This window comes from Anolis carolinensis, chromosome 2 (assembly GCF_035594765.1).
Source record: "Anolis carolinensis isolate JA03-04 chromosome 2, rAnoCar3.1.pri, whole genome shotgun sequence".
In the NCBI taxonomy this organism is placed as follows: domain Eukaryota; kingdom Metazoa; phylum Chordata; class Lepidosauria; order Squamata; family Dactyloidae; genus Anolis; species Anolis carolinensis.
The window spans coordinates 28,905,719-28,931,553 of NC_085842.1; the positions used below are offsets into that span (position 1 = coordinate 28,905,719).

Consider the following 25,835-nt stretch of genomic DNA (forward strand, 5'->3'; position numbering starts at 1 on the left):
TAGGAACTGGGAAATATACTTCACCTGCACTCTGAACCACACCAACAATGGACCTGGAACTAACTGGCACACGGACCCAGCCAGGCCAAATTTGCATACTGATTGGGTTTGGGGTTGATTGATCTTGGCATCCAGGTGAACCAGGAGTTATAGTTCACCCGTATTTAGAGAACACTGGACCCGTCTGATGACGGATCTGGACCAAACTTGGCTCACAAATTCAACTTGGCCAACTGGGAACACTGATGGACTTTGGGGGTGATTGACCTTTAACTCTGGGTGTTTTAGTTCACCTATATTCTGTGAGTCCTCTGAACCCCACAAATGATGGATCTGGATCAAATTTGGCACACAGACCCAACGCTGGCAACTTGGGGTGATTGACCTTGGCATCAGAGAGTTATCATCGTTCACCCATGTTCAGAGAACACTGAATCCAGCAAGTAATGAATCTGGACCAAACTTGGCACACAGACCCAGCATGGCTAACTGCAAATATTGGCAGGATTTGCCTTGGGAATCTGGGGGTTGTAGTTCAACCTTATCCAGACAGCACTGAACCCAGCTAACTATGGATCTGGACCCAACTTCAGTGATATTACCTAACCTCCCAAAACAAACAATGCCTTCTTCAAATAACCCATGCACTGCCGAGTCCCCAAGCTAGTCATAGAATAATAGCAGGGAAAGCATAATCAAAACAAATACAAATAGTATGATGCTTGAAAAATTATGCCAGAAGGATGGGTACTAAAAAGATTAATTGTAAACAAGTGTAGCATGCTTTGTAAATCATTGCAAAGCAGTGAAACTAAAATAAAAACAAAACCTCCATCCCAGCCTGTGGCGCAGGCTGGAGAGCAAGCCAGCTGCAACCAGCTGCAATGAATCACTCTGACCAGGAGGTCATGAGTTCGAGGCCCGCTTGGAACCTATGTTTGTCTTGTCTTTGTTCTATGTTAAAAGGCATTGAATGTTTGCCTATATGTGTAATGTGATCTGCCCTGAGTCCACTTCGGGGTGAGAAGGGCGGAATATAAATGTTGCAAATAAATAAATTTAATATGAGGATAAATTATGTATAATAGACTGAGGGTGGGGTGACTTCCATATCTTGCCATGGGGCATCCAGAACTTTGACCTCATAGAATCCTCTTCTGTTAAGTCTTTGTTTGTATTGCATCTTTTATATGGATTGGGTATAATGAGCTCTCTTGATCCATGATTTAAAATGGCAGTGAAGTGAACATGGAAATATTGAAGCATCTGCACACATGTCACTCCCGTTTATTTTTATAATTATTTGATAATAGTTTTTATTATTATACCTTGAAAATAGAAACATAATATTGTCCACATACATTAAAAGGGATAAAAATAAAAAGGGTGAAGGAGCTCTAGAGTTATATAAATAGCTGCTGTATCACTGAAGAGGCGGAAGGGGTTTGGGAAGTGGGTGAAAAAGTAATGCCTTCATCACTCTAACTTTTATATCTTTCACAGCTACTGGACTATCTATGCAACGTAACTTTACTGATATAGTAATTTCTTTTTCATATTGACTGATGAGAACTGTGAATCTGAAGGTTAAAAAAAGAGTTGTCATTAAATTTCTGGCAAAAGAAGATGTGTACCTAAGGAAATCCATAATTGCTTGAAGAATATTTAGGGGGACACTATAATGGACATCAGCAATGTCTGGCGTTGCGTGAAGAAGTTTGAAAATGGAAAAAGGAAATTGCAGATAAACTGAGAAACGGCGGACTGACAACATCAGTCACAGATGCAAATCAAGAATGTGCTGATGAATTGATTCAAGGAGACTGATGCATTACAGTTCAGAATGTTGCTGATGCATTGAACATCGCATATGACTCTGCCCAAGGAATCATTGCTGACTTGGGATATCCACTTCCCAAACCCCTTCCACTTCTTCAGTGATAAGTCTACCAGATCAGCACAGAAGGTTATGATAAAAGTATTTTGGGACACACAGGATGTTATTCTTGTTGATTTTCTGCAACATGGTGCCACAATCAACAGCGAAAACTAAGCAATCACACTTAAGAAACTTAAGGAGGCAATAAGAAAGAAGAGACAACTATAAGACATTTGTTCCATCAAGCTTCATCACAATAATGCATGCCCACACAAGTCATTTTTCATAGCCCAGGCAACTGCAAAAATGGGCTGGTCAGTAGTGCCTCACCCACCCTACAGTCCTGATTTGGCTCCTTCTGACTTTTACCTGTTTGGACCTCTGAAAGACAACCTACGTAGTTTCAAATTCAATGACTTGAATGACGTTAAAACATCTTTAAAATCACAGGTCACGAAGCAAGGCCTTGAATTTTTCCAAAATGGTTTTGATGCTAAGGTTAAACGATGGCGCAAATGTGTACAAATTGATGTTGACTATGTTGAACGGTAGTTTTGGGTAGTAGAGGATACTTCAGGCTATGATCTGTAGCAACTTCTGCTGTTATATGTTCATTCATAATGTTTTTATGACACAGGAGGCATTACTTTTTGACCCACCCTCAATATCGTATATGTTTGTTGCAGTTGTTAGCATCCATATCTTCCACACAGGTATTGTTATACACATCATATAAAATTTTTAGAGTTTCAAATGTTCTCTATAGCAAAGCAGATACATTCTTTTTGTCACCCAGTGTCAAAACTTGTCATATCTTCTCATATCCAGTACTCTTTCGATATTTTTTTCCAGTTCTTTAGATATATAGAGAGAAGGATAGTCTATTTTACAGGGGTGGGGGGTGAGTTGAAGGAATACAACCATTTCCCCCTGTTTTCCTCTTATTTTCCCCACCCATCTCCCAGTTGTGGAAACAACCCTAGTTTATGAAATGGGAAGTGGGGAGGGGGAAATAACCAGCAAAAACGGGGGAAATGTTTTCCTCCTTCAATTCCCCCTTTTCTAAAATGGACTATCCTTCTCTCTTTAGAAAAAGAGGCCTTGTGGCCTCCGCCCAGAAATTGAAACAGTATCGATATGGGTAAAACTTAACTACCAATAACCTAAATACCCTCACTTCTCCTCCCCCCCTCCTTATCTGACTTTTATTCTTTTTATAGCATTGAAAATGTCATATTCAAAGAAATACAGTCTCTCTGACAAATCCACTGAAGCAGTGTGTTGCACCAATCAGAATAGATGCCTTTTCCCCCCAAAGTGCCACAGCCATCCTGCTCAGATTGTGATATTGGAAACATAGGGAGAGAAGGATTACCATGGTCAGCATAGGAGAGATATTGAGCATTTCCGTGTCACCTCTCATTTCCTAAGAAAATGTCTTCATTTGTTTTGTGTAGATGAATGGTTGAAACAAAACAATAGCACGAAGGAAATGAAGGAAATCTTTTTGCACACATCTCTAGAAAGTACTACTCTCATTTGCTGTATAGAATTACTATCATTGTCATACAAGAGCTGGACACCATTCACTGGACACTTTGATCTTCAATAGGTATAAATACAAATATTCAAATAAATATAGCGTCTCTTTGACAAATCCAGTGAAGATCTGTGCTGCACAGTTCAGAATAGATGCTGTCCTTTTTAAAGGTACCACAGCCATCCTTCTCAGAGTGCAATATTGGAAACCTAGGGAGAGAAGAAGACAACCATCATCATCACCATAGAAAAGACATTCAGCAAGACTGGAACCCAGCATTTTAAATAAAACATTTTGCACACTGGGATTTTACATAGCACAATCTCATAGGTAAAGTTGTGTTACAGTAATTACAACACTGATCCGTCCATTGTGCCCTCCTTCCCTGTGTTTTGTATCACCTAGCCATAGGAAGACCTTTGCAGGACTCAGATGTTTTGAGACATCTGGCTCAATCCCAGCAGGCTCAAGCAAAACATTTAAACATAATTTTGATTTTTTCCCACTACTCATGGACAACCAGTCATCTTAATTTTTTAATTTTTTTCTGAGCATGTATGATCCTGTTATTTCCATTTAACAACAGCAGATACAAGTATAATGCCGCAAGAAGATCCAACCAGTCCATCCTCCAGGAAATAATGCCTGGCTGCTCACTGGAGGGAAGGATATTAGAGGCAAAGATGAAGTACTTTGGCCACATCATGAGAAGACAGAAAAGCCTGGAAAAGATCATGATGCTGGAAAATGGAAGGAAAAAGGAAGAGAGGCCGACCAAGAGCAAGATGGATGGATGGTATCTTTGATGTGACTGGCTTGACCTTGAAGGAACTGGGGGTGGAGACGGCCGACAGGGAGCTCTGGCATGGGCTGGTCCATGAGGTCATGAAGAGTCGGAAGTGACTGAACGAATAAACAACAAAGAAGTATAATAATTGTTGAAGTACTCTCTCCAGTATACTCTCTGTAGGTCCTCCAGTGTGACTCTGGTCAATTTCTGGTGGAAGATTATTCAAAAGGAAATTTTATTCAAATACACATGTTATCAAATCCACACAAGTCCAACTTGCAAATGCGGAGTATTTGGGAGACTTCCTCGTCTTTCAGATATATGGTTTTTGTAAGGTATAGAGTAGCATAAGATGTTAGATGTACTGGTTCCTTATACACTTGAGAATGCTGTAGACTTGGTAATCACAACAATTTTCAGCTCTGTAGCTTGTGAGTTTACAAAATTATTGATTTATAAAACCTTTCCTCCAGAGATATCTGAGTACTCACAGTGTCTGGTTCACTGGAGAGCCATCCACCCAGATCCATGTGTTCTTATCTGGTAATGGGCCACTAAGTCCAATCCATATTTTTATTATTCCCTTACTGTGGAGGAATTCCTGTAAGAGAAAATGTATTGTTCATAACAAGGATTGTTGCCTGTGTATCCCATCATTATTATGCCATCTTTCCATACAATATACATGTTCATTGATTCACTTAGTATTTGCCTCAGCTGATTTGTAAGGCAGGACTGTGGTTGTTCTTTTGCCCAATAATATATAAAGGAAGCACAATTGTCCTACAATATATAATTGACAGTTCAATTTTTTCTGTGGCTGCTACATTTTGTAAAATGGACAGCTGTATAGCATTTTTTGGGGGGGGGGATAAGTTTTGGAATATCAAAATCGCAGGCAGAATTTTAATACTATGCAGAAGTTGTACAAGAAAATAGACAGTTCTAAAAATCTTACAATGCTTTTGAGATTTCTGCCTCTATTTATTATGTAGTTCACTTTTATGCAAGACAGAGGTGAGGCTTCCTTAATGTTATGTATGTGTAGGGTCTTTCTTCCCTTATTCTGGATGAATTCCTATAAAAGTAAATGTGTTGTTCATAACAAGGATTGCTGCCTCTGCATCCCATCATTGTTATGCAGTATTGCTCTACAATATACATGTTCACTGATTCACAAGTATTTTCCTGTCCTCAACTAATTTGTGAACCAAGACTCTGATTGTTCTTTTGACAAGTAATATACATACAAACAGTTCAAATTTTATTTTGGCTGCTACATTGTGTAAAAGGGCTTGCTGTTCGGCACACATTTGGGAGAATATATGGTTTGGACTGTCAAAACCCAGCATTGACAAAATCATTTTCATCTACTCTTTTAATACTTCAGGGGAGATTGTACGCCCACAAGAAAATAGGCAGCTCTAACAGTTTTTCTATACTTTTCAGTAGTGATTTCTGCCAGTCAGTTCACTTCCGTGCAAGACAGAGGTCAAACTTGCCTTAAAATTTATGTGTGAGCCAGTACAATGTAGCGGTTTGTGTGTTTAATACAATTCTATGGCAGCAGGTTTTGTATACCTGCTCAGCCATGGTGGTGATCATGGAGAAGTCACACTCTTTCAGCCTGATAAGAAGACAATGGCAAACCTTCTCTAAACCAATGTTACTAAGAAAACCCATGAAATGACCACCTTAGGGTCATCCTATGTCAGAAATGAATTAAAAGCATACAACAGCACCATAGGTATATTAGGGTACCAGAGTAGTCCCCAACTTTGCTAAATGTGGACAAAAGTCAGTTTAAAACAAAAAACATCCAGTGATCCACAGCAGAGGTTGGGGCCAATGTATACAAGCCCCTAGACACATGCATCTCAAAATATGTGCAGGCTTTTAAAATATGTAAAAAGATTGTTCATGATTGGATCCATGTAATAGTATTTCAGTCTGCTTCGAATTGAAGTATAAAAGAATAAGAGTGATGAATATTCTTGGAGCAAATTAAGCCTGATCTCCCACTAGATATAAAAATAACTAAGTTTACGCTGTACCTTGGATGTGTTATGAGAAGCTGTGGCTCACTGGAAAACGATGATACCGCTGCATAAAGTGCAAGGCAGAAGAAAAATATGGAGAAAGCACTTTGAGAAATTCTCATTTAAAGGGTGGTCATAGGGTTGAACTCAACTTGAACATATAGAACAACCACAACAAAAAACTGTCAGAATGTTTTACCTTCACATCCTGGTCATACAACACAACTAGCTGAGATTTCCTTGTTAAACAATTTTCCTTGCTTTTTTCCCAAGACTGAAATGAATTAGAAAACCAGTAGCATTTGTTTTTGTGCAGAAGCCATGTCTCAGGGCACAGAGCACAACTTCCGTTCTCTAAGAAGGAAAGCAGATGTTATTAGGAATTATATTTTGCTCCGTCTCTACCATTAATCCTCCAGACATTACAATCATTATTTATTCTTTAAACTTCAATACTTTTCTAAAGTATAGGTTTCAAAAACATTTAAAACAGGATGATGGAAACAAATTCCCAGTCATCAATGAGAGGATACAGCCTGTAGCATACCAAGTCAAATTGTGAAGATATTCTCCTATTTATGGCTCCAGGAGTAACATTAATCCTAGGACTTTATTGCACAAACATGCTATTCCACAACGGTGGTGCTTTCATTTGATAATGGATACATAGCAGGTTGAGCACCTTCAATATCACACCTCTCTTTAATTGCACCAATTTGCCAGTTTATATAAATAATTTCTATTAATTATGCAATAAACAAATCTATGAATAAACACTGCATACATTATCAATATAATGTCACATACTAGATTCATCAGACTTCAAAGTCTTTCAGCATAGTAATCTCACTTCCCATCATCTTCCTTGTCTATTGACAATATTCTTAACTACAGATACATAGATACATAGATAGGTTCCAACATAATATATTTACCTAAAGAGGACAACATATATTTACTATATTCTCAGCTTACATTCAACAAAATTCATTAAACTGCTTCCAGACTGTGCCCCAGGTTAACCAATTAGAAATTGAAATATCATCAAATTTCCCAATCTCCCATACAAAAATTAAAGATAAATAAAGATATCAATCTATTAAGTCTACTCAATACTGCATGCCTAATCATTGTTTTTTAAATCACTTGTAGTCTATTATAATAAAAGTTATTAGTCGCCAATCTTTCCAAGCTTTCTTTCATTAATTTAGCATGTATCTATCCGTGGACCGCTTTTTCCAGTTTTGTTTATGCTCAAATTCTTCCTTATTACTTCCTGAATAATCCCTCTCCTCTTTCCCACTACTCAGGTCTTTTGTCATTCCACTTGATTCCTCTTGTTCTCCATCATGTGCTCCCTCTGGCTCTTCGTCATTTTCCAAGTTTTTAAAAACGTATAGTAATAATATTTTGCCTGCTGAGGTGTGCTAATCCAATCTCGCTTCTTATAGCAAAACTAGAAGCCTTCTTGCTTTTCCGTTCTATAAAGAATTCTGATTTCAACAAGTCTAGATGCTATCTCATGAATCTCGTGCAATTCATCCTGAAATTGTAGTTCACCAGTTTGTAGTCCCACTATCATATTTCTATATATTCTCTTAACCTTGTCTTAACTACTGCTGTATCTTATTTTTAATTTTTAGAGCAATTGCACAATTTAAGCTTTGAAAACATAAAAGACAGATTTAACTATAAAATATAAAATAAAAGGAAACGGACCACTTAGGCATAGTGAAGGGATGAGGAAGAGAATCCTATCCTCTGATGTCACTTTAATATCAGCATGCTGTTGCAGAAGCAAAAGGGACCAATTGCACCTATGTAGGTGAAGGGAATGTTATGATATTGGGAACTATTGACAGGTTTTACACATCAATAGCTAGGGACAAGATAGTCTTCTCTATTCCATCTTGTTTGCTACATAAAAAATGGCACGTGAATACCAGAAATTCCTGTAATGGGTTTCTAATAATTTTTTAAAGGAGAGGAAAACTGGAATGGGACAAAAGCTGTTGGTATATATTTGGAACCTGGGGTGTGGTGTGTTGGGAGATGGGGGAAAAACTGTAATTAAACTGACTTGTTAACTCAATTTGTAGTTTTATTTGTTCTTAGTTCCCTGAGCCAAATGCCATACACTGTATTAACTTTTTGAGAAGAAAATATCTCACTCATCTCTTGTCTAAAATAGTTTCCCTTATTTTGGATGAACAAACAGTAGAAAGAGTACTACAACTGAAAACATTTTTCAAAGCTGCATATTCTGAAACCAATGAATTTTTTAATGTTAGAAGGAAGTCATTACTGGCAATGATAATTACAGGACAGAGGGTACATCTATAGTGTAAAATTAATGTAGTTCAACACCACTTTAACTGACATGGCTCAATGCTATGGAATGATAGCAGTTGCAGTTTTACAAGGTCTTTAGCCTTCTTTGCCAAAGAGTGTTGGTGTCTCATCAAAGTAAAACTTGATTCCATCACTTTGAGCACTATTAAAATGGCGCCAAATTGCATTAATTTTACACTATAGATGCAGCCATAATTGTAGTGTATAGGGTCGTGCATTTGGTTTGGAATTTCTTTGAATTCAGATCTAATTTGGAAGTTCAGCACTTTTGAAGTGAGTTCCGATCCACCTGCTCACTGCCCCCTCCCCCAATATTAAGAATTTGAATCAAAAAGAATCTTTGATTCTTAAGTCTCAGATGTCTTTGAATGTAGCTGTGACCAAGCCCTGCTCAGAGGTGAAGCCAAACACGTTGGCATGCCTCTCAGCTAATCAGGGCTGATGGAGAAGGGAGGGGGAGGCAGAGGAAGATATCGCTTTTGTAGTCTTTAAAAATGTTTTTTTTAAAACTTTGAAATTTCCCAAAAAATCTGTGGATGAGTGAAACATTATAAAACTTGATAAGCAAAGAATGATAAATGTGTTTGACCATTATAGTAACTTTCACCCCAATAGCTTTAAAAATGAGGGAGATAGCAGCCCCTGAAGTTTCCCCATTAGTATCCAAGGAGCTTTAAAACTACATTTCTCAAATGCATCAGCTTCAGAAGGCAGGCTCCAATCAAGACAGAGGACAGAGAGGTTTGCCCCTCCCTAACATCAGTCATGGAATCTGCAAAGAGGAGGACTGTGACTACTCTATTTTCTTTATTGCAAACAGATGAGGAAAAACACAAAATTGAACATTTCATTTATGGGGCTCCTGCACTAAATCTTTCAGCCTGTTAGGAATTGTGGGAGATAAAGTCCAAAACAACTGGAGGGATGAAATTTGCCTATGCCTGAGCTAAAGCATCCTCAATAGGTACTTGCCCAACCGCTTTGTGAAGATATGATCCAGAGGAGGAAACTCCACAATCTAGGCAATGGGTTTCAGTGCCAAACCACTTTAACCATCAATACATTCCTGCTAATCATAGAATCATAGAATGCGTAGAATGCTTCTTGGCAGGGGGTTGGGCTGGATGGCCGACAAGGTATCTTGCAACTCTGATTCTATGATCTCAGTAAGCTAATCTCTGTGCTGGGCTGGAAAAAATAATGACCCAAATTATTGAGTTGGGGTTTCCATCTAACTCAAGAGAAAACATATTAATGGAATGTCAGGAGAGTTTGGATGGTGCCTTACTGCCCAGAAGAAGGAGGTCAGTCTAGATGTCCCATGATGGTATCTGTACTATGATTTCTGTTCCTGGGTGATAAATGTCATTTCCTAATTGGTTCTGTCATAAAAACATGGCAAAACTTTTTTATACTGCCAAAACATTGTCTTTGCACGAGGGACATTGTCTTATAAATACAGTAGAGTCTCACTTAAGCAAGCCTCGCTTATCCAAGCTTCTGGATTATCCAAGCCATTTTTGTAGTCAATGTTTTCAATATATTATGATATTTTGGTGCTAAATTTGTAAATACAGTAATTACAACATAACATTACTGTGTATTGAACAACTTTTTCTGTCAAATTTGTTGTATACCATGATGTTTTGGTGCTTAATTTGTAAAATCATAACCTAATTTGATGTTTAATAGGCTTTTTCTTAATCCCTCCTTATTATCCAAGATATTCGCTTATCCAAGCTTCTGCTGGCCCATTTAGCTTGGATAAGTGAGACTCTACTGTAGCACATTTTGCTTTGTTGAGTCTCTCTCCACCAATTTAACAAAGATACTGCCACAAAAAACAAATTTTCTGGATTAGGACAATGCCTTTCAAAGTAAAGATAACCCAATGAAACAGGAAATAATACTTTCAAATCAGGAACAGATTTTCTTTATTATTAAAAATGCTTTTTTAAATAAAAATGTTGAAAATTCACCATAAATCTGTGGATAGGTCAAATATTCTGAAATGTAGTGAGCTCACAGTAGTAAATGTGTTCTATCTCTGTAGCAAGTTTCATTTGGATAACTCAAAAATGAGGAAGAGAGAAGCCCCTCAAGTTTCCCAATTGACCGTAATGTTTTCCTTAATGCACATGCGTGACTGCCACTAACTTACGAAGTACTTACGAAGATTTGGAAGTTTAATAAAGTTTTGAAATTTTTAGCTCCAAAATTTGGTAAGCAGTTTAGAAACAAAGCGCCAGCGCCCCCTACTTTTGAACACAGTTTAGAACCTTTTTTTAATCGCACATGCCTAGTAGTATATGATATGGTGACTAAAGTACATAAAATGAATTTACCTGTCCATGTTGAAGTTTCACACAGATTTTGTTTTAGCAAAAACTTGAAAGTCTCCAGTGTGTTGTTTCCTTCATTGCCTTGATGTGCATTTGCATCCACAGTCTGTTCTTGAAGAGATTTATTCACAACTGAAGGGAAAACAAAGTTCAGGTTAATTTAGGAATTAGTCAGAATTACAAGTGGATTCCACCATAAATCCAGGATTTGTGGATTGATACATTTATGGATTTATAAATATTTTTTCTCTGAATAATGTTATAGGTTTATAGGTAGACTTTTATTATATTTAAGATACATTTTATGGATATAAAACTTACAATGGTATTGTCAGAAGTAAACAAAAATGTCCAAAATTATTAACAGCATGATAATTCTTATATGAATAATTCATATATGTCTCAGGTCTAGACTATTCGGCAAATTGTATCTCCCCGTATGATTCCTACCATCAGCACAAACTCATTTGGTGGCATCACAAGAGAAAGTCTTCTCAGTGGCTCTTTGTAGGGCTATGAAACACTATTCCCAAGGAGCTCAGAATGGCCCCTTCTATGTTGCCCTTCCAGCAGAAGGCTAAAACTATTTTGCTCAGCCACCCTTTAAAAGCATAAAGCTTTTAGGAATGAGCCAAAAGTACTCCATGGTGTTTCCATTGCTTTCAATAATGTTAACTTGTTAATGTGATTTTAACTTATTTGCTTTGATAATTGTATGCTTAATTCTAATTTAATATATATAATCTGCAGGTTTTAAACTGTATTATTTTAAAGGTTGTGAAATGCTTTGGGTCTCCTCCAGCACCACATTTCAAATTTTAATTCTGTCAGCTTTCTTTATTCTCCAGCTTTCTTTATTCTCCATGGACAATCCTAATCCTGGTATTCAATAGTATGTCTTGTTTTTTCATAGCTGCCTGTCCAAATTCTAAAGCCTACCTGCTATAATATCCTACAACCTTTTTACATTTAAGATTTGTGTTTGTAGTGTTCCATGACTGAACATGACCACAAAACACATTTCTGAAACTAGCCAGCACCCCATGTAAAATTTTTGAGGTGCTGTAACTCAGGACACTGGGAAATGATGACCATATAGATATTTCTGGTCATGGGGGAAATTGAAAGAAGTAGATGTAGTAGGATCCTGAAGGACTTCTGCAGCTGCCTACTCCTGACATAATCCTAAAACCATTCTAATTTCTTAGGCCCCTGAAGTACAGCACCTTGCAAACTTATATGTGTACCTCTTTCAATCTTAAACCCTACTGTGAATATCAGTTCTTAGGGAAAAGCAGAATAGAAATAAAAAACCAAGGTGTTTAATTTAATTTTGGAATCTCATGCAAGCATTTCACTCACCCAAAGCACGCATCACTATCACTGTCACCAGGAAAAGGATGTTTCCTGCCCATACAACCTGCAGCATAGTCCGATGCCAGGGAGGGCAGAGTTGGTGATCTGTAAAAATGCAGATACAAATACTGGCAGTGCCATTGCAATACAAGTGTTTCTGATAAAAAATAATAGAAGGAAAGGATTGGGATGGGAATGTGATTTTATAACTTACACCAAGAGTAGTAGATCTCAAGCTGAATATCAGTCATCAGTGTTATATGGCAGCTTAAAAAGCCAATGCAATTCTAGGTGGCATCAATAAAAGTCATAGTCCCAATCTATTCTGTTTTGATCAGATCTCACCTAGAATAACACTGTGTCCAGTTCTGGGCAACACAATTCAAGGAGAATATTGACAATTGTAATGTATTCAGAGAAAGACAACAAAAATGGTCAAAGGTCTGGAAGCAAACCCTCATGGGCAACAGCTTATGTTTAGATATGTTGGGCTTGGAGAAGAGAAGGTCAAAAGGGGAAAAACATTTGCTACTTCCCCAGAGGATAGAACATGGAGCAATAGATTCAAAGTACGGGGAAAAGATTCTATCTAAACAATATGATGAACTGAGGAGGAACTCAGAAAGAGGAGCAGAGGCCACAAATATGAGTCACCTGGAAGAAGAATTGGACAAAGAAGAGAAAGAAGAAGAGGAAAAAACAGAAGAAGATAAAGCCCAAATAGAAGAAAAAGAGGAAGAGGAAGAGAAAGAAATATGCTACCCATCTTAAAAATCTGTTCAAATAACATTAATGAATTCAATTCTCCAAATAAGAAAACTAAAATATTTAATAGATTAAAGAAAAAAAGTACCATGTCTTAGCATTACACATAGACACGTGGCCTACTTAGAAAATAAAAAATAGGTCAAACTTTCTATGCCTCAGCACACACAAAAAAAGAGGCGTTGTCACTTATATAAATAAAGTTATACCTGCAAAATTAGCCTTCAACGATGAGGAGGGGAGATATTTAGCAGTAATAATTACAATACAAAACAAAATAATCTTAATATGTAATGTGTATGCCCCAAATGATTTCAAGACAATATTTGCAGAAAGATTGAAAAAAATATTGACGACCAAGAATTTAAACAATAATTCTAGGGGATTGTAATGAAGTGCTAAATAGCAAAATAGATAGAAGCAAAGAAAATAAAAGAACAGGAAGAGAAAGAAACAATAAGGGAAATCTACCAAAATCAATGACAAATATAATGAAAGAACTAAATATACATGACGAATGGAGGGAAAGAAATGAAAATAGAAGAGATTATATATATTATTTGGCCAGGCATTAAAAATGGTCAAGAATTGATATGATTTAGTGTTCAAAATCGTTATTAATAAATATAAAAAATAGAAATATTACCAAGATTAGATTCAGACCATTGCCCAATGGAAATGAAAATACAATATAAAAATCAGGCAAAAAGATGGAGGTTAGATGAAAATTTGTTTAAAAAGGAAGAAGATATAGAAAGGAATAGGAGATTACTAAAAGACTACTTCGAAATAAACTAAAACCCTGACATAAAATTATCCATATTATGGGAGACAAGTAAAGTATTGATGAGAGAAAACTTCATACAGAAGAAGGCAATAAATCTATATCTATATATATAACTAGCTGTGCCCGGCCACCCGTTGCTGTGGCGAAGAATGGTGGTATGGGAAATAAAGTATTGAGGAATTGGTGGTAGTTAAGGTAAAGGGTAAACGTTTTCCCCAGACGTTAAGTCCAGTCATGTCCGATTCTGGGGGTTGGTGCTCATCTCCATTTCTAAACCGAAGAGCCGTCATTGTCTGTAGACTCCTCCAAGGTCATGTGGGATGACTGCATGGAGCAGCGTTACCTTCCCACCGGAGCAGTACCTATTGATGCACTCACATTTACATGTTTTTGAACTTCTGGGTTGGCAGAAGCTGGGGCTAACAGTGGGGGCTCTGTCAGTTCCCCCAATTCAAACCTTCGGTCCAGAAGTTCAGCAGCTCAGCGCTTTAACATGCTGTGCCATCAGCATTATTCTATCACAGTAATTATTTCATATTAAAGTAGAATCTCACTTATCCAACATTCAATTATACAATGTTCTGGATTATCCAACACAGTCTGCCTTTTCATAATCAATGTTTTTGTAGTCAGTGTTTCAAATTCATTGTGATATTTTACTGGTAAATTTGTAAATACAGTACAGTAGAGTCTCACTTATCCAACATAAGTGGGCTGGCAAAATGTTGGATAACCGAATATGTTGGATAATAAGGAGGCCTTAAGGAAAAGCCTATTAAATATCAAATTAGGTTATGATTTTACAAATGAAACACCAAAACATCATGTTAGACAACAAATTTGGCAGAAAAAGTAGTTCAATACGCAGTAATGCTATGTAGTAATTACTGTATTTATGAATTTAGCAATATATCATGATATTTTGAAAACATTGACTCCAAAAATGCATTGGATAATCCAGAATGTTGGATAAGCGAGTGTTGGATAAGTGAGACTCTACTGTAATTACTACATAGCATTACTGCGCATGGAACTACCTTTTCTGTCAAATTTGTTGTATAATATGATGTTTTGATGCTTAATTTGTATAACGATTACCTAATTTGATGTTTAATCAGCTTTTCCTGAATCCCTTCTTATTATCCAATATATTTACTTATCCTGCCGGCCAGTTTATGTTGGATAAGTGAGAGTCTACTGTATATTGATCATCTTATATTATCTGCTTAGAACTGGATTATATGAGGCTCCTTCTTCACAGTTGTATAAAATGCACACTGAAGTGGATTATATGGAAGTGTGGAGTCAAGATAATCCAGTGCAAAGCAGATACTATAAGATTATAAATGGGTTATATAGCTGTGTGGAAGGGCCTTGAGTCTACACTGCCATATAATCCAGTGCAAATTAGATAATCTGTGGAAGAAGCCTAAGTGAGGCCTAAATTTGCCTGTCCCCTAACTGAAACCTGGCTGTCCCTTGGCTGGTTGCTAGGCAACGAAGTGGGCAGAGATTAGCCCTCTAAACTGGCAGCAATTGGATAAAAACAATTATTGCTCTCCCTCTAATTAGGACTTTATTTTTCTTTTCTTTTTGTTGTATCAACCTAGAGGCGTGGATGATGGGTTGTGTTGTCAAATTTCGAGGTTGGGGGGCCTGTAGTTTTGTTGTTTTGTCCACTGCCCTGATGCCATCACTCTTTTATATATATAGATAAATAGATAAAAGTGAATGTTTGTATGCGAGTATGTATCAGCGTTTTGATTGGCCTGGCGGAATATGTATCAGCGTTTTGATTGGCCTGGCGGAATATGTATCAGCGTTTTGATTGGCCGGCCGGAATATTGGCCAGCTTTCTGATTGGCCTCCACTTTCACAGGCCACTGGGACTGCTGAGGCAAAAACTACTACCAACTGGCTTCGTTCGGCCTACTTATCTCCTCAGAACGAAGCTAGCTTTGGTACTGTTAACAGCTTTTGGCCCACTCACACATTCACAGCATTCTGAATCCAACTAATGATGGAAAATAATTATGTTTTAATGCTTCCTTTGTTTATGAAAACTTCTACCCCCTCACCTCACCCCCCCCCCCCTTCAGCGCTTCTACTGACAGGCCAAGGCCTTTGCAGGCTGCTAGGCCCTGCTAGGCCGCAAAGCAGGGGGCCATCTTCCCCCCTCAGTACTGTTCCAAAGAAGACAGGTTTTCCCTGGCTCATTGGGACACAGTACTATTCACAGCCGACTAAAGAGAAAATAATGACTATCTTTTTATTCTTTCCTTTTAAGGATTGTTTACCCCCCCCCCCCCCCAGTTTTTACTGAGGCAAAACACTACCACAGAGCAGGCTTCGGCCTACTCACTCTAACAGGCCTGACACATACAGTCCCCATGGCCTACTATACATCCGGGCCCTGTTTGGAGTGGGATGGACCATGGATGATGGACTTGCATATGGGAGTTGTAATTCACCTGCCCCCACTGAACCCTGCTATGTCTTATTTATACTACTATTGCTTGACATTACTTTTATGTTTTATTTATATGGTGGATGTTAGCACGTGGCTTAATGACCTTGCAAGCCAAATATCAGAATTACATAAATAAATAAATAAATGTCTCAATGGTATGTATGGTTGGAATGACCTTCTGTCGGGAGGGCTTGAATGGTCTCTTCCTTTGTGGCAGATGGGGCTGGACTGGATGACCTTCAGAGACCCCTTTCAAATCTAGGACTCTATCTATCTCCCAATCGTATTTGTGACTGGATGGCCATCTGTCAGGAGGGCTTGGATGGTGTCTTCCTCTATGGCAGAAGGGGGTTCAACTAGATGGGCACCCCTTCTAACTCTAGGATTGTATGGAAGCCTTTAAACCAGGCACGGGCCAACTTGGGCCCTCCAGGTGTTTTGGACTCCAACTCCCACAATTCCAGAGAGCCTACCCCATGATGCGCTTTATGTCCTGGTGCCGTTTGCAGGATGATGGACCATGGGTGATGGGATATGTAGTACTTTCAATCGCTACGATTCCCACAGACCACTGCGATGCCCACCAGTGACGGAACTGGACCAAACTTGGCACACAGATGGGACATGCAGTACCTTCACTCGCTTCTTGAGACCACAGCAACTGCTACATATGACAGAACTGAACCAAATCTGGTATATATATCCCAAATGACACACTTTATATGTTGCAGCAGTTTGGGGGAGGATGGACCAAGGACGATGGGATTTGCAGTACCTTCATCCAATTCACCTCCCACAGGCCACTGTCATTCCCATGAATGAGAAAACTGTACCAAACTTGATACAAAGGTGCAGTGTGGCCCCCTTTAAGTCCTGATATGGTTTGATGCAGGATGGACCTTGGATGATGGGATTTGCAGTACCCTTATCCGATTCACCTCCCACGGACCACTGTGATACCCATGAAAGACGAAACTGTACCTTACTTGGCATACAGGTGCAATGTCACACAATTTATGTCCTGGTGTGGTTTGCAGGAGAATGCACCAAGGATGATGGGATTTCCAGTACCTTCATCCAATTCAACTCCCAGAGACCACTGTGATGCCCATGAATGATGAAACTGTACCAAACTTGACATATAGGTGCAATGTGGCCCACTTTACATCCTCCTATCATTTGAGGGAGCAACAAGACCATGGATGATGGGATTGACAGTACCTTCACTCACTTCCCCAGACCACTGCAACCCTCACCAATGTCTGATCAAGACCAAACTTGACACATCGAGTCCCCATGACCTGCTTTACATCCTGGAGCTGTTTGGAGGGGGATCGACCATGAAGTTGCATATGGGAGTTGTAGTTCACCCATACCAACTAAAGCCAACTGACACTGGATCGAGACTAAACTTGGAACAAAGGCAAACAATTCAGTTCTCAAATAACCCGGGCACCGCCGGGTCCCCAAGCTAGTATAGAATAAAAGGCCAAAAAATGAGAGAGATATTGGAAGAAATTGAAGAAGAAGAACTTAAACTAAAAGCAGACCCTAGAAATAAAGAGGTAAAAAATAACTTAGAAAATTTACATAAACAAAGAGAATATCTGGAAATTCAAGAAAGAGCCAAGCAATTAAAATATTTGAAAAAATATCATTTTATGAATGCAAACAAGCCTGGCCGATGGTTGGCGAATAAGTTAAGAAAAAGAAAAGAGACCACTTATATAACTAAAATACGAGAGGGAGATAAGGTATATACACACGAAAAGGAAATAAATAAATTTTTAAAATGAATTTTACAATTTTTTATACCAGGAAGACCAGATAAAAGAAGAACAGATATATCAGTATCTGGACAAACAGAGGCGGTCCAATGACGAGGCGAATTAAGCCGTTGCCTGTGGCGCACTCCAACGGGGGGCGCCGTCAAGGCACCCCTGCATGAGCATGGTGCTGCTGGTGCCAGGGCTGCCATCGCCCATGCTTTTTTTCTGGCCGCTGGCTACACAGGCAGTGGAAGCGCTGCGTGTGCGCACAGGACCAAAATGATGGATGGTCCTGTGCGCCTGTGCAGGGGTTCGATTGCTCGCTGGAGCGCTGGGTGGAAGGGGAAGGCCTCACCAGGAAGGTGTTCGGCAGTTTGGGGAGCAGAGAAGCAGTGCCCAAAACGCCAAACGCCTGCTCCCCAAACTGCAGAACGCCTTCCTGGTAAGGCCTTCCCCTTCTGCCCAGCGCTCTGGTGAGTACTGATGCCCTTCCGGTGCCCATGCTGGGTCTCCCGGTGCCTGTGCTGGGCCCGCCTTTGGGGCCTTCAGAGATTGTGAAGTAAGTTGGGTTTATATATCTGTAGAAGGTCCAGGGTGGGAAAAAGAACTCTAATTAATCACATTGATTAGCATTTAATGGCCCTGTGGCTTCAAGGCCTGGCGTCTTCTTGCTTGGGATAATCTTTTTTTGGAAGGTGTTAGCTGTCCCTGATTGTTTGCTGTCTGGATTTCTCCTTTTTTCAGAGTGTTGTTCTTTATTTATTGTCCTGATTTTAGAGTTTTTTTTTAATACCGGGGGCTATCTGGGTTATCTAAGTCCACACTGCCCTATATCCCTGTTCAATGTTTGGTGCTAAATTCGCAAATATAGTAATTCCTACATAACAGTACCATGTATTGAACTGTTTTTCTGTTGATTTGTTGTAAAACATGATGTTTTGGTGCTTAATTTGTGAAATCTTAATGTAATTTGATGCTTAATAGGCTTTTCCTTAATCCCTCATTATCTGTTCCGGGTACCTACCTCTTTCCTAACTATAGCTTGCATTACTCTCACTTTTTGGCCCAGTTCATTTTAGGAGTCAACCCAGGATGTTATTAATGTATGATTTTTTGTATATGTGATTTGATTTGTTTTTAATTGATTTGTTTTTATATTGTGAATTTTATATTGTCTGTTTTGCCTGGGCATGGCCCCATATAAGCCACCCCGAGTCCCTTCGGGGAGATGGGGTGGGGTATAAAAATAAAATTATTATTATTATTATTATTATTATTATTATTATTATTATTATTATTCAACATTTTCACTTATCCACCGCTTTTATTTTTCAGTGATTGGTTTAGGGAGGGGAATGCCAAAAATGCTGTTCACCTACACTTGAAAAATACCTAGGGCCAGCTCTGTGGACGAACAGGAAATACAAAGAATATCTGATGAACAAAGAGAAGAGCTAAATAAAGAAATTTCAGAGCACGAAATAAGAACAGCTATAAAAAACCTAAAATCAAATAAGGCCCCAGGACTGGACGGCTTTTCTGCCATGTACTACAAAACCTTCCAGCAGGAACTTATACCATACCTGAAAAAATTAATGAACGAAGCAAGAATATATAAAGAAATACCAAATTCTTGGAAACAAGCGAATTATGCATAATTCATAAGGCAAAATCAGACCCAGAACAAATAAAATCTACAGACCAAGACCATTATTAAATGTAGATTATAAGATATTTAGCAGCATTATAGCAGAAAGATAAAAAAACTAATTAACAATTTTATAAAAGAAGACCAGGCAGGATTCCTACCTAACAGGCACCATAAGGATAATGTAAGAATAATTGCAGATCTAATTGAATATTATGAAATTAAAAATCAAAACAAAGTCATGTTCTTAACGTTGGATGTGGAAAAGGCATTCGATAACATAAATTGGATTTTCAAAAAAATATGAATGAGAGAGATGGATATCGGGTTCTATTTTCAAAATGTAATAGAGGCAATATATGAAAAACAGGAAACAAAAATTTTAGTAAATGGTCAAGAAACAAAAACTTTAGAAATAAAAAAGGAACAAGACAAGGTTGCCCTCTGTCCCCTCTAATATTCATTTTCACACTGGAAGTGCTGTTAAACAAAATAAGAGGAGAACACAAATTGAAGGGGGCACGGATACAAGTCCAAGATTACAAAATTAGAGTTTTTGCATACGATGTAATCTACATAATAGAAGAACCAAAGAAGAAATTAGGAGAATGGATCAAGTAATAAAAAAATTCAGCAAAGTAGCGGGATTTAAAATAAATATGGAAAAAAAACAAAAGGAATAGCAAAGAATATAGAAAAAAAAGGAAAGGGACACAATAAAAGAAAATCGGAATATACAAATTGTATCAAAATTAAAGTACTTAGTCATTATATTGACATCAATAAATTTACAACTACTACAAAACAATTATATAGAAAAGTGGAAGGAGAGGAAAAAGGAACTAGAAAATTGGAGAAACCTAAAATTATCATTTCTAGGTAGAATAGCCAGTGTGAAAATGAAAATATTGCCAGAAATGATATTTTTATTTCAAAACATACTTATAATAAGAAATAAAAAATTATTGAAAGATTGGAACAGGGATATCAAGAAATTCATCTGGGAAAAAAGCCGTGAATCAATTTTAAACACATGGCTGAAGAAAAATAAAAGGGAGGGTTAGCAACACCAAATTTAAGATTATATTTTGAAGCTAGTACACTTCTGTGGGTAAGAGATTGGGCAAAATTGGAAAAAACAAAGATACTAAATTTAGAAGTTGGAATTAAGAGCGGGGTGGCATTCATATCTTTGGTTTGAAGGAGTAAAAATTGAAAAAAATTCAGAAATCACTCTATAAGATTGGCCATTTACAAAATATGGGATAAATACAAAAAAAACTATACAAAAAACACCATTATGGGTATCCCCGCTGGAGGCAGGGCAAAGGAGGGTCCTGGGGTGGAATGACTGGCCCAAATATAAAGAGATCTTTAAAAAGGAAAGAAGGGAGATGATAATGAAGTCACAACAGGAATTAAATACAATAAACCAAAAAATCTTGTGGTATCAATATTGGCAAATAAAAGAAAGATTTAAGAAAGATAAAGAATTAGGATTTACAGATGAAATTAACTTTTGGGATGATATAATGAAATCTGAGAAGAAAGTGGCATCAAAAATCTATAAAAAGTTATTAGAATGGGATAGCCCAGGGAGGGAAGAAAAGAATTATATGAAGAGCTATTGGAAGGGCCATCAGAAAAGAGGAATGGGAAGAAATATGGAGAAAGAAATTAAGATACACATACACAACAGATCTATAAGAGAATTTGTTAAAAACAGCATATAGTTGGTATATGACCCCTAAGAAGCTCGGAAAATGTTATAAAAACACAAATACATACTGTTGGAAATGCAAAGAAAAAGATGGAACATACTTCCACTTATGGTGGTCATGTGACAGAGCAAGAAAAGTTTGGGAAAAAATACAGAGTGAGATTCAGAAAATCTTAGAAATACAAATACCTTGGAGACCAGAAACCTTCTTACTAGAAATACATGAGATGAAGATAGAAAAAAAAAAAAACAGATAAATTATTATTCCTGATGACCACGGCAGCAAGAATATGCTATGCAAGGGTATAGAAAAAAGACGAAATACTGGAAGAAGACACATGGATTACAAAAATATTAGAGTTCAGAAATATGGATAGACTTACTTTCTTTGTGTCAAAGAATAAGGGAATGAAAATGAAAGAAACTGACTGGAAACAAGTAACTGAATACCTTATACAAAAGAACAAAAATATTTTGATCTGAAAAAGAAGAAGATGTAAAGAAAAGACCGAAGAAGGAAGGGAGGTGAAAAAAGAAGATTAAAAAAAAAAAGAAAGAAAAGGATAAGACCTCATGAAGATATCAGGAAGTCAAAAACAAAATATTTTTCTCTCTCTTATCTATATTTCTATTCTCTTTTCTCTAATCTTTCTTTTCTTTTTAGTTTATCACTAAATCCTAATAAGTATACTATCTATTTAAACAGTCTCTTACTTAGAAATATCTATCTACCTTATAGTACAACAGCAACTTTGTAAATATTAATTAATACATATAAAACATAATGGATACTTAGGATTTATTCTTTACTTTATCATTTTCATTCCTAGTTCTTACTTATTTTTCTAAATCTATATTTTATTATTGTAATGATAAATCTTAATAAAGAGTATTAAAAAATATGGTGAACTTCCCAGTAGTAGCTGCTGTTCAGTTCTGAAATATCCTGCCTCTGAGTGACATAAAATTTCCTTCTCTGAAGGCTTTTAAATGGATTGGGTGATCATCTGTTGGGGGTGCTTTGCTTGTGTGTTCCTGCATGGCAGGGGGTTGGAGTGGATGGCTATTGTGGTCTCCTCCAACTTCATGATTCTATGCCTCTATACTGCAGGGCCCAAAGAAATTGGGAATTCTGCTACAAAACAGGATCACCTAAAGCTGCTATGGAATAAGAACTCTGATTTACAACTCCTCTCCTGGGCCGAAGATTGGAATCTTTCCCACATATTTTCCAGTGGTACCAAATACAGAATCTGGAATATTTTATCTTCTAGCAATAGGATTGCTAAGTCAGAAATGTATAAGGCTGGCAAGTGTCCTATATTAAAAGGGATGCTCCTAATTTGAAAATTGAAAGCCCAGTTCAATAAAAGTAGAACAAACAGGCAAATATGGTGACCTGAAGATAACGGTTTTTACATGCCTTCTTAAAACAAACAGTTTGATTCTGTAGGATTTAATTTCGACAAGGGTATTATTGGGTAGATATGACTGGAATGTCATCCATTATCTGTACCAAGGTACCTGCACTGTCGCCAAAATGGGGTTATGATTTCCTTCTAGATTTTAACAAATTTGAATGGAGAGGAAGATGGTGCATAAACTTAAAAAAATAATGCCTTTAGGCCATGCATTAATCTCATAGTTTAATAGCCAACATTTGGAACTGAGTTTGAAAAACATTGGAAGACAGTGAGCATATTGGGTATATATACACATTGAGGTTGTGTCCACAGCTATCCTCTCTTTACAGGAAATTATCTTCCACATCTATGGGGCAGAACCAGGTAATCAATGAGGGAGAGAGCTGAAGAATAGTTGAGATTTCTAAAAGGTTTCAGTAAGAGCTGTATACTGGTATCCTCTCTGTGTTCAGTATTTTTCTGAATATCTCCATATGAAATCCCCATTACATTATAGCATTACATTTCTTTTGGTATGGAATTGTGAGCAAAACTGGCTGTTACACCTTGATGAAAATTTGTGGAGCCACTGCAGCCCAATCTAGTCGGCGACAAACTTCTCACTTCTGTTATGAATTGGCAGGAATCAATGTAAGCAATTTGTCATACTTTGGGCACAATATACAATAATTTGCGAAGCTCAACAAAGAATACTTTATGCGCCACACATGTGACTTTGGGTCAGACTAATGCAGAGGTATTCCTTTAAAATAAAGAAAGATATCTGTCAGAGGTTGTGATTTAACTTAACTTAACCAGACTTGGATACGGTTCATCATGACTGAGGTAGTGGAGATGTATTCCCTAAACCACCCTAGGCTGAAAAAAATTAATTGGTAGTAGGGTCCTACTACAAAAATATTGAAAGCAGATTGGGTATTTTCTCCTATTGCATTTGGGTACATCTCTGGAAGTGTCTTAAATGGAGCTGAAAAAACAGAAATTTGTTCATTTCTCTCAGATCTTGCCTCCCTCCACCCCCAGTTTAAGAGAATGACCTGAGACAAAATTAACCTACCTTCCTGCTGAATGGCATCTTTGTTTTTAATGCCAGATGAATCTTCTGATATGTTTATATCTGCACAGGGGACTCTTGAAGCCATGGCAAACTGTCACATTAGAGAGTAGGGCTTTTGCTAAAGTGGAAAATTTATTTACGCCCACATACAACTCACGGAAATGTTGCTGGTCATGTTATCTTGGTGAGTGATCATCTCAGCTTTGTGTGACTATAGCTATTTCTTCTGCTTCAAGTACAGTTGTGGTTATATTGGTTATTGAAAGAAGAAAAATATTGATTCAGAAGCAAGTCTTGTCTGAGAATATATTTATATTGTGTTTAGCTGATTTCACATTTGGAAACTACAATACAGTGAGCCCATTTACACTGCATAATTAATTGATTAAAACATGATATTCCAGACAGGATGTAACTAAGGCATGCATCACTGTGGCCAGATCTGGCTTCTCAAGGAATGGGCGCAGTTGGCACATAAGTTTTAATTGTGCAAAGGCCCTCCTGGCCACTGCCAATACCTGAGTTGGGTCTCTAGGTTCAGTGCTGAGTTCAGAAGGACCCCCAAACTGAGGACCTATGACTTCAGGGGGCCTGTGACCCCATCCAGCACAGGCTGGGTCCCTATTCCCTGGTCTGCCTTCTTACTGAGCAAAAAGGAGCCTATTCCTTTGCCAGCCTCCTTCACTTTGGCTGGGGAGGAACAGGGATCTAGCTCCACCATTCCCCAGCTGGCTGCCTCCACCTTTTTGTATCTCCAGGTTGTTCATAAGTCAGATACTCGTAACTCAGGGACCACCTGTACATATAGTTATGAGCTAGTTGGGATTCATGCATACCGTGTTCCCCCGAAAATAAGACAGTGTCTTAAATTAATTTTTGCTCCCAAAGATGCGCTAGGTCTTATTTTCAGGTGATGTCTTATTTTTCCATGAAGAAGAATTCGGATTAATTGTTGAACAAAAAAAAAGAACATTTATTATATACTACTCAGTAGTTGTCATCAGAAATCAACATAACCAAACAAACTGAATCCTATCAAGAATTTCTAATTACTACCATTATTTCCATGTACAACAATCTATGGTACATACATTTGCCGATCCTGCAAGCTCTGGCATTCTATTTGGTAGGCATGCTTCCAAACAAAACCTTTGCTAGGTCTTACTTTTGGGGGAGGCCTTATATTTAGCAATTCAGCAAAACCTCTACTAGGTCTTATTTTCTGGGGATGTCTTATTTTCGGGGAAACAGGGTATATGTTTTATATTAAAGTGTACTAGGATGTGCTGAAATGGATATTTGCAGAAATGTGACAGAAAATTTATTTATTTATTTTTATTTACAGCATTTATATTCCGCCCTTTTCACCCCGAAGGGGACTCAGGGCGGATCACATTACACATATAGGCAAACATTCAATGCCTTTTAACATAGAACAAAGACAGACAAACATAGGCTCCGAGCGGGCCTCGAACTCATGACCTCCTGGTTAGAGTGATTCATTGCAGTGATTCATTGCAGCTGCTCTCCAGCCTGCGCCACAGTGACAGTTTCCAGTCTAGTCCTGGCTGGTTGAAGTAAATATGGTACTGTTCCATTATCTGAGCAGAGGCCACTAGGAGGTGCTAGACAAAGAAGGATAGTCCACTTTACAGGGGGAGGATGGATTGAAGCAATTAAACCATTTCCCCCCTGTTTTCCTGTTATCCCCCCACCCCCAATGTCACGGTCATGGAAACAATCCTTGTTTATGAAATGGGAATGGAGGAGGGGAATAATCTGAAAAAATTGGGAGAATAGTTTTCCTCCAACCCCCCCCCCCCCCCAAATTGTCTATCCTTCTTTTGGAGTCCGCTCAGATAATGGAACAGTATCGTAAATGTTCCCCAGAGGACAG

The 25,835-nt window shown here is 37.9% G+C and overlaps 1 protein-coding gene across 1 annotated transcript; it reads right to left on the reverse strand.

The window, feature by feature from the left end:
• Positions 1-1,085: 1,085 nt before the first annotated feature.
• LOC134295954 (killer cell lectin-like receptor subfamily F member 1) lies at positions 1,086-24,127 on the reverse strand. The gene is made up of 5 exons (XM_062969530.1): positions 23,939-24,127; positions 12,305-12,403; positions 10,946-11,074; positions 6,448-6,602; positions 1,086-4,810 (listed from the first exon to the last, which is right to left on the reverse strand). Exons 1-5 carry the CDS (start codon positions 24,021-24,023, stop codon positions 4,697-4,699), a joined length of 582 nt encoding a protein of 193 aa, XP_062825600.1. The 5' UTR covers positions 24,024-24,127; the 3' UTR covers positions 1,086-4,696.
• Positions 24,128-25,835: the final 1,708 nt, after the last annotated feature.

Excerpts from the sequence above, each read along its gene's own strand:
- LOC134295954 (XM_062969530.1), bottom strand. The coding sequence starts at position 24,023 with ATGGCTTCAAGAGTCCCCTGTGCAGATATAAACATATCAGAAGATTCA. Across the intron at positions 6,603-10,945 it reads TGAAACTTCAACATGGACAG|AGAACGGAAGTTGTGCTCTG; the intron begins GTAAATTCATTT and ends TTTCCTTCTTAG. Across the intron at positions 4,811-6,447 it reads TGTATGACCAGGATGTGAAG|GAATTCCTCCACAGTAAGGG; the intron begins GTAAAACATTCT and ends TTTCTCTTACAG.